Source organism: Octopus sinensis, linkage group LG10, assembly GCF_006345805.1.
Source record: "Octopus sinensis linkage group LG10, ASM634580v1, whole genome shotgun sequence".
NCBI classification, from domain to species: domain Eukaryota; kingdom Metazoa; phylum Mollusca; class Cephalopoda; order Octopoda; family Octopodidae; genus Octopus; species Octopus sinensis.
The window spans coordinates 44,951,550-44,969,049 of NC_043006.1; the positions used below are offsets into that span (position 1 = coordinate 44,951,550).

General features: G+C 38.1%; 1 protein-coding gene across 1 annotated transcript in view; it reads right to left on the minus strand.

Moving 5' to 3' along the window:
- Positions 1-17,500, minus strand: part of LOC115216690 (sodium-dependent noradrenaline transporter) — a 206,969-nt gene that overhangs the window by 36,363 nt on the left and 153,106 nt on the right. Inside the window, exons 3-4 of the mRNA XM_036506950.1 lie at positions 11,957-12,088; positions 3,570-3,810 (exon numbers count right to left, since the gene is read on the minus strand). Of these exons, the coding sequence (XP_036362843.1) occupies positions 3,570-3,810; positions 11,957-12,088 (373 nt within the window). The remainder of the gene's footprint in view (positions 1-3,569; positions 3,811-11,956; positions 12,089-17,500) is intronic.

Here is a 17,500-nt window from a genome sequence, read left to right on the forward strand (position 1 = left end):
TAACTTAATTACACGGATCCCCCCAACAGCTGTCTCTTTCGATGCATAAAGAAATATATGGATTCCTAACTACTGGTTGTATGTTGTCACCTTAATTCGCATTACAAATACGTACTCTCTCTCTCTTTCCCTATCTATCTCACTCACACACACACACACACATAATGAATGCATGTATCTATGTTTTATTACTCAGCATGTATCTGTCTGAATATCAGCTCAGTGAAAAGAGATATATACCACACAAATGAAAGGAACCTCTGCTGAAAGTGTGGGAAGAGGGTCGAGAGTGTGACTCACATTTTAGTGCTTGTAAAAGTCTTGCACAGAAAGAGTACAAGCGCAGGCGCAACAAGGTAGCGCAGAATCTTTACTGGCTACTATGCCGGAAGTATGGATACAAGGTAACAGGTGCTTGGTATCAACATGCACCGGAAAAGGAGAAGGTAAAACTCCTCTAAGACTTTGACTTCCAGACAGACAAGGTGTTAGAGCACCGAAGGCCGGACATAGTGACCTTTAAGAGAGACAAACAAGGATGTCTAATAACTGACGTGGCAGTACCAGGAAATCTACATATTATCGTGAAAGAAAGAGAAAAGATCGATAAATATGAAGACCCGAGACTTGAGATCCTCAAGATGTGACAACTACGAGAGTCAAATATGAAGGTTGTCCCTAATTTCATCGGAGCATTGGGTTCAATACTACACAATCTGATAAAACATCTGGAAACTTTAGAAATACCCTACAATCTAGACGTATAGCAAAAATCGGCATTACTTGGAACTGGACGCATATTGCGTAAAGTACTGTCTGTCTGAGATCCTTATTGTGACTTGACAGACAGTACAAACCTCCGGTAGACACGATGTCTTCAATCAACAACCTCACAATATTGTATACCGTGCGACGTCTATACTACTACTACTGCTACTACTACTACTACTACTACTACTACTACTACTACTAATAATAATATAATAATAATAATTAATAATAATAATAAACAATAATAATAATAATAATAATAATAATAATAATATAATAATAACAACAAGATAATAGGTATCAACACTTTAGCTGTCCCAGTTATAAGTTACAGCTACAATATCCTTAACTGGACACGAAATGAACTGACCAAAATAGATAGGAAAACAAGAAAAATAATGACAGGATCTAGGATGCATCACCCAAAATCTGACATAGAAAGACTATATATACAACGTATAGAAGGTGGTAGAGGCCTTATACAGCTGGAAAACTACTATAAAATAACCACCATAGGACTGCAAAAATATCTACCTCAGAAGGAAGGAAAACTGATCCAGATAGCGGCAAAACACGAGCAAAACAAAAAACTGTTCTCAGTATTTAAGGAAGCTGACAAATACAAACAAGAAATCATACCACCTAATAAACATGAAGAAGAAGAAGAAGATGAAGAAACAACAAAAGCTATAAAACAAATGAAATCCAAACTAAAAGTAGAACAGCAACGAACCATGATAAAACGATGGCAAGAAAAGCCCCTTCATGGTAAATACTGGACTAAACGAAATGCAAAAGAAATAGACAAAGAGAAATCCCAGCAATGGTTGAGAAGCTCAGGACTCAAAGCAGAAGCAGAGGGATTTTTAATTGTAGCACAAGACCAAAGCCTCCCCACCAGAAATTACCAAAAACATGTAATGAAAAGAAATATTACAAGTAACTGCAGAATATGTGGAGATGGACAAGAAACAATAAATCATATTATCTCTAGCTGCCCAGTCCTGGCTAAGAAGGAATATATTCACAGACATGACAGAGTTGGAACTTAGATACATTGGAAGCTATGCCAACATTATGGAATAACAACAGAAAAAAGATGGTATAGGCACACACCAGAAAAGGTCACAGAAAACGAGAAAGCAACCATACTCTGGGATATGCCAATACACACAGATAGAGAAATTAAGGCCAACAGACCAGATATAGTTGTCAGAGATCATGAAGAAAAAAATGCTTTCTAATTGATGTATCAATACCGGCAGATGACAACGTGTCTCTAAAAGAAATGGAGAAACTCTCAAAATACAAAGACCTGGAAATAGAGGTAACTAGAATGTGGAATCTGAAAACAGAAACAATTCCTATCATAGTAGGTGCATTAGGCATGATAAAAAAATATTCAGACAAATACATAACAAAAAAACACAGGACTTACAAACACATATAACATACAGAAAATTGCACTACTAGGCACTGCACACATCCTACGCAGAACAGTTTCCATACAATAACCATAAGAGCATCACAACAAATCACAGCACATACCCAAGGCACACAGAGCTGCGCTCGGTAGTGAAGTGAAAGCACGCTATAAAAATAAAACTACTGAATAATAATAATAATAATAAACAATAATAATAATAATGATAATAATAATAAACAATAATAATAATATGATAATAATAATAATAATAATAATAATAATAATAATAATAATAATAACAATAATAATAAAGACAGTGACTCTCGTGGCTTCTGATCTTAACTGACTGGAAGTGTTATCATGTACATTGTTTTGTCTTGGTATAAAAGATGGGCTACAGCAAATATTCTGCTCAATACCACAGATTTGTTTGTCAGTTGCTTGACCTTAACTAGTTGACCATGTCCCTTAGTAGCTGACGATATGTGAATCTCTGATCACGAGCAGAAGTAGTTGGGGAGCATCATAGCCATGTGTTGAGAGGGAGTCTTTGAAGTTTGAATAATTCACCTCGGGAAACATGGGTGTTTATTTCAACATCCTTAAACGAACCTTATTCAGGGACCGTTTGAGCGGGATGGGCTACTCGATCTGAGGAAAATTCTAAATGGGCCCCACCTGCAAGGTCATGTGTTGTTTATCTTGATATGAGATCACTATGTCTCGCATATATGGTTGTGATGCATGTGCTTGCGGTACATTAATAAGACGGGTAGTCATGATGAGTATACTGGGCTTCGTATATTTTACCCCAGTGTCACTTTGATGGCATGCACTGCTCTCTCACTCTGCAATAATAATGATGATGATGATAGTAATAAAGTCTTGAAAGATCAAAACAATAAAGTCTGTCAATGCTAATAAACCAAATATTGTTGTAAAAAGATCAAAACAATAAAGTCTGTTTATTGATTGATATGAGCATACCCTGTGACCATAATATCCTGGCAAAAGAATTTGATAAGCTCAGAAAATATAAAGATTTGCTGATTGCATTGGAAAACATGTGACATCTCAAGACGATTACAATATCAGTGATTGTAGGAGCACTCGGAATAATATAAAATATGGAGCTGAAAATTATTTGAGAATGATCCCTGGCTTACCATCCAAGCATGTCTTTCTCGTTTCCCCCCCATTTCATGACTTGTTTGCATCTCTGGCATGGCTAGAATCACCAGGAAAGTATTAGATAGTTGAAAAGAACGGACAGCATAAGACTGTAGCAGGCCTTCAATGTATGCAAGACCTCAGGAATTCCAACAAAGCCTGAATTAAAAAGAATAACAAATAATAACAATATGTTACTTACTCAAAGAACTCTGTTGTCGAAGACACCGAGGTGTTGGGATTATAGGTGACATTCTCTGGTGGGGCGGTATCATTGAACCAGTCCAGTTGCCAGCAATCTTTTGTATTCCATTCATTGTTGCATGTCATCCATGGTAACGACGCAGTGAATGAATTAAACAAGTAGAAAAAACTCCACCCAATAACAATATTGTAATAAAACGCTACTATGTACGACATGAAGCATGAAGCATAACCAACACCTGAAAAAAACAAAAAAAAACACAAAAAAGCGTGCGATATTTTTTGCTCTAATAAATGCAACATTATTTTTGTTGTAAAGAATTCTTTATAATAACGATTTGTTTGTAAAGTCAAATTTTAATATAAATATCCTTTTGTAAAAGAAAATTTAGAACAGTGACAGGTAAATCTCGTCTGATGAAAGAAATGCCGACCTGTGTCGGAGAGAGCCTATAAAATCAAACAAAATGATATTCTTTTCTACTCTAGGCACAAGGCCTGAAATTTTGAGGGAGGGACCAGTCGATTAGATGGACCCAAGTACGCAGCTGGTACTTAATTTGTCGATCCCGAAAGGCAAAGTCGACCTCGGTGGAATTCGAACTCAGAACGTAAAGACAGACGAAATGCCGTTAAGCATTTCGCCCGACGTGCTAACGTTTCTGCCAGCTCGCCGCCTTCAAGCAAAATGATATTAATATCTGTACTCCAAGCTATTAATTGGCAGAATCGAACGAAAATACCTTGCATTATTTGCTCCACCTAAGGCAGCGAGCTGGCAGAACTGTTAGCACGCTGGGTTACAATGAATGAAAATCCTTAAACATGAATAATTTCAAGTTTTCAATTTCAGTATGTTACTCACTTCACTGGAAAAGACATAGGAGTAATATCTATCGGCAAGTGTTGATATAGCACTGTGGTGAAGGAGTTTGCTCCATCTAAGGGATTTCTATTCGATCGTCTGTGCAGTACCTTGGATAAACGAATGCATTTTGAATGAAATGTGGCAGATATATGAGAAGGAGCCCTTTGGAAAACTCGTTCATATTCTTGAGTGGTAAACATATTCTATTACTCGGTTTAATACCAACACCTGGCTCTTGAGTGTTTTCGACGAGGTCCGCTCTGTTGACCAATTGTAGTTTCATAATTTATGCATATGGGGGGGGGGCTACACTTGATATGTTTCGATATTATTAGACCACTTAAGGAAAGCATATATTTTTCTGTACATGTCCAAGTTACGAGAGGATAAAAAACAAATTTACAAAACCATACATTATTAAACGTGAAAAATTATGATTTGCAAAAATAGATTGTTGAGGTTAATTACTCAGAGATGATTGACAAAATGACTGGAATAATATTAGGTTGTCAAGAAAGTTCTTGCGTTTTTTAACCTTTAAATTCAGATGAATATATCTCAGCTCAAACAAAACTTTATTAATCGAAATAAACACCATGAGAATCAACACACTTTTGTCAACGCGAAACAAGTTTATTTATACCAGTAGCATAAATATCCTGCGTTCTGGTGGCGATGAAGTCGTGTTTGGCATCGTCTTGGTTTTTGAAGCATTTCTCACGCAGGAAGTTGTCGAGATGCTTGAAAATGTGGTAGTCGGTAGGCGAGAGGTCTGGTGAGTATGGCAGATGAGACAGAGTTTCGTAGCCCAATTCGTTTAACTTCTGCAGGGTCAGTTGTGCGACGTGCGGCCGAGCGTTGTCGTGGAGAAGAATTGGTCCTTTTCTATTGACCAATGCTGGCTGTTGTCGGAGCTTCTTATGCATTTCATCCATTTGCTGACAGTACTTCGCCGTAATGGTTTCACCTGGATCCAAAAGGCTGTAATGGATGAGACCGGCCGCAAACCACCACACAGTCACCATGACCTTCTTTTGGTGTAACTTTGGCTTCGGGAAGTACCGTGGTGCTTCGTCGGCGTCCAACCATTGAGCTGAGCGACGCCAGTTGTAAAGAATCCACTTTTCATCGCAAATCACAATCCGGCCGAGAAACGGGTCGTTCTTGTTGCGTGAAAGAAGGGAAGACGACACTTCAAAACGGCGTTTTTTTGGTTGTCGTTCAATTCGTGCGGCACCTATTTCTCAAGTATTTTTGTTTTTCCAATCTCTTTCAAGTGGTTGGGAATTGTCGTATACGTTACGTCTAATTCAGAAGCAAGCTCTCGAACAGTTGTACGTGGATTGGCTTCCACTATGGCTCTTAGTTGATCGTTGTCAACATCCGATGGCCGACCACTTCGCTTATCATCTTCAAGACTCTCGTCACCGCTACGAAATTTCTTGAACCACCATTTTGCTGTACGTTCATTAGTTTTTCCTGGGCCAAATGCATTATTGATATCGCGAGCTGTTTCAGCAGATTTTCGGCCTAGTTTGAACTGGAATAAGAAAATTGTGCGAATTTGCTTTTTGTCTATGTTGTATTCAACATTCCGGAAAAAATGGCCTAATAATTGAAAAAGAAAAAGAGTAACACGATTAGATAGCACGAAAGACGGGCTTTAAAATGAAATATAAAGTCAAACTGATTTAACGAAAATTAATTTGAAAATACATCATTTAAAACCAAAATTTAAAATTCCGCAAGAACTTTTTTGACAACATAATATTAGCCATTGATTTAATGCTTTTCCTCACCGCACAATTAATTCTAATTATATTTCTACTTATTAAGAAGTCAGAGTGATAACATACTTCTGGTGTCTATATTAAAAAGCATTAAACGATTCTGACGATTTTGTATGTTTGTAGATGATAATAACGATGATAATATTAATAATAATAAAAGTAATAATAATAATATATATACATGCTGACTGAAGGGGTAAAGATGGTGGTTATGATAGGTGATAACATATCTTGAACTCTACCTCCTGTGGACAGACCGTATGCGTTTACGAGTTTCTATTCCCACGGCTGGTTATGTATAATATATACACAAATCTTCTAAATGCTTATTTTGGATTGTTGTATTCAAGCAAAATATTTAATCGCGCACCATACAAAACACTAAAAAGTGTGCGCTAAAAAGAAATTGTTCAAAGAATAAAATTTTATCCCAGTGGTAGCCAACCTTTTCACAGTGGTTCCCAACCCTTATATTAAAATGAGTTTTCCCACGGACCCCTTTTAATATGCTTATCCTTATATATATATATATATATATATATATATATATATATATATATATATATATATATATATATATATACGAGCAAAATGCCTCACTTCCAATAGACGGTTCTGAGTTGTCAAACATTTAAACCAAATTTTCTCAAAACAACTTGTCCGACCGTCCCATAGGCCTCCCCTTTGAGAAACACCGATTTAACCTAAATTTGAGACACCAAACAGGCCGGCTTTTTTGCGCAAACTGCACGTGCATTTTTCTCGCGTACGAGTAGTATTGATCGCAACAGCTGATGTACTTGCGCGTACAAATGCACGCCCCAAGGCTTTATTGATCGCATTCTCACCTGGAATCGACTTTTGTAATTTTTTTCAAGACTTATTCACGCCTTGATACCATCGGTATCTACAAATCAAATTTGAGCGCAATCGGATGGAGGATGCCCGAGATCCTAGAAGACACACACACACACAGAACGGATTTTATGTAATAGATATAGATAAAATTTTGAATTTAGTTCACGGACCCCCCCGTACTACCTTTGCGGAACCTAGGTTGGGAACCACTGCTTTATGTTTTTTTAAAAAGTACATTTGAACTATTTACGCTTTCTCATCAAATCAAGAAAACCATCCATCTAATCACTGATTTCAAAGTGAAGGAAAATAGAATTTACGACGTTCATGAGTTTCTCGTGAGAATTAGTAGAATATGTAACGATAGTTGCAGATTTAACATCAGGGCAAATGATAGAGCTGTTTGGATATGGACGAGACTGCGACCCAAGACTAACAAGAAAAATGTTTAGAAATAGACAGAGATCAAATGTTGAAAAGTCATTCGTTCGTCCCATGACTCAACCAATAAGTCCTCAAACCTATAGTGACATATTTAGTGAGTTCTAACAGTACGTTGACAGGATGCGATTTGAACGAGATTTTTCTTTGCAACATTCTTTTGTACAACTACAGAGAAAGCTTCTGATCTAAATCAGAGGAGTTAGAAGTTAGTTTTGTTTTCATATTGTAAAGAGCTTGTGCAGAAAATATTTTTATATTTCTAAGAACAATCTGCAGGAGTAGTTAACTCAGTAAGTTATTGGATTATTGATAGAGCAGCCGGTTCACATTATCCACGTCAAAGTGGCATATGGTGCAAATCTCTCCAGACGGGGAAACTTACGTTTATTCAATAAATCTATCATATGATGACTACTTCATTATTAATACCATTCAAAACCAGAACAGCTAAAAACCATTCTAACTGAATTTGTCGTTTATATTTTTACCTTCCAAATGAATCAAAAATACAAAACTAAAACTTTTTTAATACCTATTATTTATTGCCAAGGGACCTTCCTAAAATGATTTTCAGCGCTCAAATATTCAGACAGTTTTTTGTTTTCTGTTACACAACAGACCACTTTTGCAGTGGAGGCGCAATGGCCCAGTGGTTAGGGCAGCGGACTCGCGGTCATAGGATCGCGGTTTCGATTCCCAGACCGGGCGTTGTGAGTGTTTATTGAGCGAAAACACCTAAAGCTCCACGAGGCTCCGGCAGGGGATGGTGGTGATCCCTGCTGTACTCTTTCACCACAACTTTCTCTCACTCTTCCTGTTTCTGTTGTACCTGTATTTCAAAGGGCTGGCCTTGTCACTCTCTGTGTCATGCTGAATATCCCCGAGAACTACGTTAAGGGTACACGTGTCTGTGGAGTGCTCAGCCACTTACACGTTAATTTCACGAGCAGGCTGTTCCGTTGATTCGGATCAACCGGAACCCTCGTCGTCGTAACCGACGGAGTGCTTCCATCCAGACCACTTTTGCAGGCGTAAGAAGTGAAGGGATTGCTTCGTCGTATCACGTTTTCGAGAACAAATCATCCCAGAAATGTGTCTTAATAACAAAGCCACGAGAATTGATAGATACAAATAAGAGGTCTTTCAGTATGAGACACATATGTATTTTAGCTTGTATCGGGGATATGAGTTGTAAAAGCCAGATATATTCATGGTAATGCAGGAAATTTGTATATCCAAAGTGTACAAGGCATATATTTGGTATATATGGTATATCTAGGGTAACTGATGTATCTAGTACTTTTGAGGTAATGGGATATATCTGATGTGTCGTGTGCATGCATACTTAGTGTATCGGTAATATCTAATACTGAGCAAAGCCAAACATATGAAAGGAAATCCCCACTTAACACTTACTGGGCTCTTAAGAAATAGCCCTCAGCAATGACTAAAGCTTTTGCTTTATGTGGTGTGTCGAGAAAAAGCTAGTCACGTAGAGCGTATTGCTATGGTAACTAATAGGACCTGGTATCACATATTTGCTTAAAAGGAGCGAGCATTTTCCGAATTACAAGAATCAAATATTCAGCTTCAATTTTCCTAACTTCAAGCGGTTAAGACACGCATTTTTCTATAGATAAGGGTCCTAATCTGACGTACGTAAACCGATTCAGATTGTGTAACAGATTGACCTCGATACTGCAAACCAAGGAAATATTTAAAAATTACAATGTATGTAGGGGTGCTGAAAAGTAACCAGCTTTAAGAGTATCGCGAAAGACCTGATTGGAGACCCAACCTTCCGAGTTCTTTTACAGCGCTTAGAAAAATTGAAGGGCCGCTGCAATAAATGTGAATCTGAGAGGGGAGTATGTTGAATAAAATCATAATCAAGTGATCGTCCAGTATTTTCTTTTACCCAGGAACTTTTCAACACCCTTTGTATTGCAATTTCACACAAAAGTGAGTTATATTCTATATGATATTTATGCTTGAATACATGGGTTAAGCCGTTGAGAGCTAATGTATTGAGCATGGACCTAGCATAGTGACAAGAACAGAATATGAAACTCATTGAATTTGTTTCCAGTGTTGTATTGATTGCCTTCTACAGTTTTAGGTGAACTGTGTATGAAAAAAGAAGTGAGTCGAAAAGGAATAGTAAATAGAAACTCGATCCTTGAAGTAGAGTTAACTTATTACCAAGATACAGTTTACGCTTTTAGTTATATTCTTATAATTGATTCAGTCATTTGACTGCGGCCATGCTGAGACACCACCTTGAAGGGTTTTAATCGAGAAAATCGACCCCAGGACATTTTTTTAAAGCCTGGTACTTATTCTGTTGGTCTCTCTTTGTCGAACCGCTAAGTTACGTAAACACACCAACACCGGTTGTCAGTCGGTAGGGGAAGGAGAAACACACATAAAGATACACACGCACGCACGCGCGCGCGCACGCACACACACACACACGTACGAAGGGCTTCTTTTAGTTTTCGCCTACCAAATCCACGTACAACTTTCTCTCACTCTTTCTTCTTGCATCTTGTAGCTCACCTGTAACGGATCGGTGTTCCGTCCAGGTGGAGAACCTATACGCCAAGGAAACCGGGAAACCGGCCCTTATGAGCCAAGCATGGCTCGAGAAGGAACAGACAATATTTATTATGTAGACTAATGCCATTTCTCTCTCGCTAAATATTTAACAGTAAGTCTCACTGACTAACTGCTATATTTAGCGAGAATTTTCAGAGTGTATGCCTCATTTAAGTGTGTTATGGCCAACGAGGGGGTGCTGAAAAGTTTCCAGTTTTAAGGGTATTTTGAAAGGCCTGGTTGGAGGCCCAACCTTCCGAGTTCCTTTACAGCGCTTAGAAAAGCTGAAGAACCGTTGCAATAAGTGTGTGAATCTGAGATGGGAATATGTTCAATAAAAACATGATTAACTGATCCTCCAGTATTTTCTTTTATTCAAAGCCAGAAGCATTTCAGTACCTCCTTGTATGTATAAGACCAATTTTAAATACTTGTATGGGTAAAGACCCCCTTCGATCATGATGAACAATGTTATTGCAACAAGAAATTTCCCCTCCGAGGCACAAGTCCGAGGCACAAGTCACTCATGCATACCAGCCTCCCATTTCCACGCCGCCTATGTTATACAAGGGAAAGGCAAAGGCCGATACGGCTTGGCACCAGTGACGTCACAGTTCATTTCTACATTTGAGTGAACTGGAGCAAAGTGAAATAAAGTGTCTTTCAAGATCATAGCACATGGCCCGGTCTGGGAATCGAACTCAATACTTCATTTTTGTGAGTCCGATGTTCCAACCACTGAGCCATGCGCCTGAATTTTCAGGTGGTGTTTATTATCTTAAGAAAATATAAACAATACCTGTGTATTTCGCTCGGTTGTTCACGTGATTTCAATTTATTCATTCCCGGTCCTGCTGTTCTCTTTCTGCCAGGGCATTGTATACATTCATTTATAGCGACATATTTCACACGGTCCTCTCTGGTCTGTTGTTATTTATTCTCTTCTTCCTGGTTACCTTCACAACTTCGTCCTGTGTTTTGTTCATTTTGGCTTTACGAGCTAATTTTTAGTTTAATTTTGTAAGTTGTTATCATTCTGTGTTGACACCAAAATTTGGGGGCATTGAAGCGAATGTGCAATTCTGCTATATTTCTTTACTTGTTCCAGTCATTTGAATGTGGCCATGCTGGGGTACCGTATTAAATGGTTTTACTCGAACAAATCGGCCCCAGGACTTATTTCTTTTAACGCGAAACAAGTTCATTTATGCCAGTAGCGTAAAAATCCTGCGTATTACATCGACCCTAGTGGTGGGGAACAAATAGACAGACACACATAGTATGATCCGTGGGATTACAATCGGGGGAGTTAGGAGTCCAGAATTGAGGCAGAAATAAGGCGGCGAGCTGGCAGAAACGTTAGCACGCCGGGGGTTACGTCTGCCGTTACGTTCTGAGTTCAAATTCCGCCGAGGTCGACTTTGCCTTTCACCCTTTCAGGGTCGATAAATTAAGTACCAGTTACGCACTGGGGTCGATGTAATCGACTTAATCCGTTTGTCTGTCCTTGTTTGTCCTCTCTGTGTTTAGCCCCTTGTGGGCAATAACGAAATAAGAAATTGGGGCTGATGAAACACTAGAAATTCTCCACAAACACTTCTGACTCTTTCCGTTGGAATCAACGTAGGCTTAAATAAAAAAAACCGTGATAGGTGAACCGCGATCTGGCGAGGGATTACTGTATCATTTATCATATATGTATATTCATACATTAAAAATATCACATGTATTATTTATATATAACAGTCTGTTTATATTCGCTCGTGTGTGTAAAGTTAATGAACTAATACCTTCTAAGCGGAATCTGAAAGAAGCAGTGATACGTACCTTTAAATAAAGGCACCATTCTCCATACTGTGATTGGTCCCTGCCTGTGAAATTGCCCAAGGACCAGTTCCATGAAGAATAAAGGTAAGGCCAATAGTAGAAGTACAGAGAAGTATGGTATGAGAAAGGCACCTGTGAAGATTAAGATTGAGAATTACATGTTATAGCATAGATACAGCAGCAGTAGTTTATTGCAAATATATTCGGTCTGAAGTAAAAAGAAAAAGCAACATTTCCGTGTTAAATAAATAAACAAATTAATAATAATAATATAATAATAATAATAATAATAATAATAATAATAATAATAATAATGAATGCCCTGGTGCAGTACCAGGCAGTGGCTCTCGTGGCTTCTGATCTTAACTGATTGGAAGTGTTATCATGTACATTGTTTTGTCTTGGTATAAAAGATGGGCTACAGCAAATATTCTGCTCAATACAACAGATTTGCTTGCCAGTTGTTTGACCTTAACTTGTTGAGTATGTCCCTTAGTGGCTGACGATATCTGCATCTCTGATCTCAAGCAGAAGTAGTTGGGGAGCATCATAGCCATGTGTTGAGAGGGATTCTTTGGGGTTTGAATAATTTACCCCTGGAAACATGGGTGTTTCGTTCAACATTCTTAAACAACCCTTATTCCGGGAACTTTTGAGTGGGATGGGCTACCCGACCAGAAGAAAATTCTAACTGGGCCCCACCTACAAGGTGATGTGCTGTTTATCTTGATATAAGATCACCATGTCGCGCACATATGATTGTGATGCATGTGCCTGGTGTACCCTTATCAAACGGGTAATCATGATGGGTATACTGGGCTTCGTATATTTTACCCCAGTGTCACTTTGATGGCATGCACTGCTTTCTCACGCAATAATAATAATAATAATAATAATAATAATAATAATAATAATAATAATAATAATAATGATAACAACGACAACAACAGCAACAACAATAACAACAATAATAAACAGAAATTAACTACCCATCATAGTCTTTGCTCCCATCGGATAGTCTAATCCTTCGCTACCCAAGTCAACTCACATCACACCAAAAGGCCTTCCCATAAGTCTTCTTGTACTTCAAGTCAGAAAATGGAAGGATTTGCAACAGTTTTCCATTGACGATTCTTGAAAAACTTGCTTCAACTCTAATCCCTCTGGGACATCTAAGAATCTTTTCTGCATACCTCTCACACAACCAAAAGACCACAATAAGCACTCACATCTTTAAGTGGTCCGCATGCAGTGGTTGACCAGCAGTTGCTATAACAACTTATAATAATGATATCCACGATTACCAACTGCAATGCCGAGAAGATGATTGCCGACAACGTAGATGTAGCTTTCGTGAATTACGCAACCTGACGGAGTATATTACATAACGCATAATAATAGACATATTATGATTATTATGTCGGTTGTAAATTAAAAAAATACCAGCTGAAAATGTATTAGAAGCAGAAATGCTTGTTTTTTACATCGAGTAAAATAAAAAGATAGTGGACGAAATTCATTTAGTTGCTCTTTCTCATGATGATGATGATGATGATGATGATGATGATGATGATGATGACGACGACGATGACGATGATGAGGACCATTACGATGACGCTGGTAGTGTTGAAGGTGCCGATGGTCCAGCTGAAGTGCAAACAGGATGTGTTAAATCGATTGTCAAAATTTTCGCATGGATAACCTAATAATATCGCCTCAGTGAGAAACAAAAGCTTATTTTCACAAATGTCAAGTGAACACGAGTCACAGGTTTTCAAACACAGTCTTGCTGGATATAAATTCATTCGTCTGCTTGCCTTGTATTCGTATACTTTTTCTGCGTAGTCAGTTCACATCATTTAAATTTTAAATCAAGCGGCGTTCTTTCATTTATATCTGACACAAAGAGTTCACGTGAAGAAAAATGTGACCAGAAAGTTTCTAATTTGTCAACTATTTCCCAATACCAATGATGTTTATAACCGCTACGATTACTGCGCATTGTAACTAATATGCATATTCACATATCTCTATGTGTATGTATATATATGCATTTATCTAGCTATCGATTTATCCTTATATATACATATACGACGGGCTTCTTTCAGTTTCTTTTTTTCTTTATTGCCGATAAGGGGCTTAAACATAGAGGGGACAAACTAGGACAGACAAACGGATTAAGTCGATTATATCGACCCCAATGCGTAACTGGTACTTAATTTATCGACCCTGAAAGGATGAAAGGCAAAGTCGACCGCGGCGGAATTTGAACGTAACGGCAGACGAAATACGGCTACGCATTTCACCCGGCGTGCTAACGTTTCTGCCAGCTCACTGCCTTTCGGTTTCTTTCAGTGTCAGGGCTTCTTTCAGTTTCTGTCTACCAAATCCACTTACAAGGCTTTGGTCGGCCCGAGGCTATAGTAGAAGACATTTGCCCAAGTTTCCACGTAGTGGGACTGAACCCAGAACCATGTGCTCGGTAAGCAATCTATTTACCACACAGTCACTCCTGCGCCTTTTCCCTTCTCCCTAGCTCTCCTGTGTGACCCTTCTGTCCGGCATTCGCCATGATAGATCGCTAGCCACTACACATTCTTTATTTTCTCTCCTTGTTTCTTTCTGTGTTCCATTCTGTGGAAGAGCGTAGGGTCGAAACGTTAAAGACTTTTTCACTTCCCGAGCGTTATACTAATACATCTGTTTGTTGTCTACACCACCTGTCTTCGTCTTTTGAGGGTTTTTTTTGTGAATTCTCCCTGTAGATATATATATACACACACACTACAAATCTCTCTGTGAACAGAATATTAAACCGATCAAGGACTAAGGTTTGTAATTCGTCAAATCACATTTTGTTCTGCCTATGGAAGGGGTATATAAAACTCTGCATTACATTTTTATGTCTATTAGAGTTACACGTCAGATTGCAATACACACACACACGCACGCGCACACACACGCGCACACACACACACACACACACACACACACACACACACACACACACACACACACACACACACACACACACACGGATACATACATTAGCAACATCTCTTGCAATGCTACTCACGGGAGTGGAAGCATCTACAGAATTGTTTTGCTCTTGACTGATCTGAAAATAGATCAACGCATGTAATTTGTCAAACGTAACTCGGAGTATCAGTTGGGTGAAATGTCGCCTTTCACTAAGTAAATTAACATCCATCTGCTGCAGCATGTAATGCTTACATCTGAAACCGCCCAATGCAAAAAAAAAATGAATAATAAATAAATACCATATTGATATGTAATATAAACAGAACAGACGATATAAGAAATAGTAGTTCTAAATTTTGGCACAAGGCTCGATTTCATCGATCCCCCAATGTTCAACTGGTATTTATTTTATTGATTCCTGAAGGGTGAAAGGCAAAGTCGACTCGGCGGAATTTGAACTCAGAACGTAAAGACGGACGAAATGCCGCGAAGCAATATGTTTAGGCAAAGCCAACCTCGGCAGAATTTGAACTCAGAACGTAAAGAGAGACGAAATGCCGCGAAGCAAAATGTTTAGGCAAAGCCAACCTCGGCAGAATTTGAACTCAGAACGTAAAGACGGACGAAATGCCGCTCAGCAAAATGTTTAGGCAAAGCCAACCTCGGCAGAATTTGAACTCAGAACGTAAAGACGGACGAAATGCCGCTCAGCAAAATGTTTAGGCAAACGAATTTGCCTTCCATCCTTTCAGGAATCAACAAAATAAGTACCAGTTGAGCACTGGGGTCGATGAAATCGATTTAACATCGCCTCCGTAATTGCTGACCGTGTGCCAAAATTTGAAATCAATATTAATAGTGTTTCTGTCGTTCCTTTTAGTCATCGGACTGCGGTCATGGTGGGGCACCGCTTTCCTTGGACAAATCGATCTCAGTACTTATTTATTTAAAAGTCTGCTACTTATGCTATTGCTCTATTTTACAGAACCGATAGGTTTCGCGAACGTAAAAAATATCAACACCTGATGTCAAGCGGTGGAGAGCACGCACAATACACACATACACAGACACACACACACACACACATACATATTTGATACCCTTGCACGCAATTTCCCCCTAATCAATTGATCGCTCTGGGGCCATAGTAGATGACACATGCCCAAGGTGCAGCGCAATAGGACTGAATCTGAAGCCACGCGTATGCAAAAGCGAATTCATTAACCACACAGTTAGGTCTGTGCCTACAACTGAATATAATTATATATCTATTTAAATTTCCAAACGACAGTGAAAAACATACGTTTGTTTCAGAATTTTACAATTGATTCATTATATTCACGATCTTTATCAACCTCATTAAAACAGATACCTCGATCTATTTTCGTTCTTCTTCCCTTCCTCGACATTCTCCTCTTACTTCACTTCCTCCTGTCGACGTCGTCGTCGTCGTCGTCGTCATTGTGTTTCTAAATAACTTCTTGTCATCTTTATTACTGTGAATGCTATTGCTTTTGGTGTTTTTGTTTTTATTCCCTTTCTTACTACTGTTATAATAGTAGTAGTAAAAGTAGTAGTAGTAGTAGTAGTAGTAGTAGTAGCAGCAGCAGTAGCAGCAGCAGGAGTAGTAGTAGTTTTTGTTCTTGTATGTATGTATGTATATATTGTTTAATCAAAGCTAAACGTAAAACAATGTCTTTGCCAGAACAATGAACACTGAAAAATTCATTCAAAATTTCGTATCGACATGTATTTAAAAATACAAAAAAAAAAATAATAAAATAAAACCACATATTATGGAGCTACGACTGTACAAATTAACCAATAGTAAGCCAACTATTTCAGAGATCCAATTGTGCAAACCGGCCGATTGACAAACATAGATTTTGGAGTTTAGATTTTATCAGTCAATCAATATATGTAATGTTACTTTGTATCAATCAGCTTAGTTGTGAGAGGTTTGTGAATGTTCTGTAAAGATTTACAAACTCACTTCAGCTTCCGCGCATTGTAATAGAAGATAGGTAAATCGTACATTTCTTAGAAAGCATCCAAATGATTTTAGTTTCCTCAAATTGCAGACGGCCAATCACCTGCTCAATAGAAAAAAAGCCAGTATATTGTCCTTAACTATATATTTTTTAATTCTTCTCATTATTGATCTTGTATGTAAATGAATGTTTGTATAATGTATAGCAATATATGTTATAACTGTAGGCCATCTTCGTCGAGCGAAATGAGGCTGAATGCCGTGTTTTGTATGATTCTTTGTCAAAAAGTACATAATGTAATTTTTATATATTTATTTGTTTTCTGTGTACAATCTAAGTTTATTTTAGTCTTTGAATATACTCTAGCATTCGCCTAATATAGACTAAATATTCCATTTACAAACTTTTCAGAATTGTACACTTAATTGACTTATAACCATAAAAGGTTTTCTTTCCTTTTCTCCCAACAACTTAACCATCGTTTGTTTCAGACGCAATGAAAACTTTTGCCGCCAACGCATATTTATGGAAAAACAATTATTCTTTCGTTTGATCGATTTCACTTACTTTT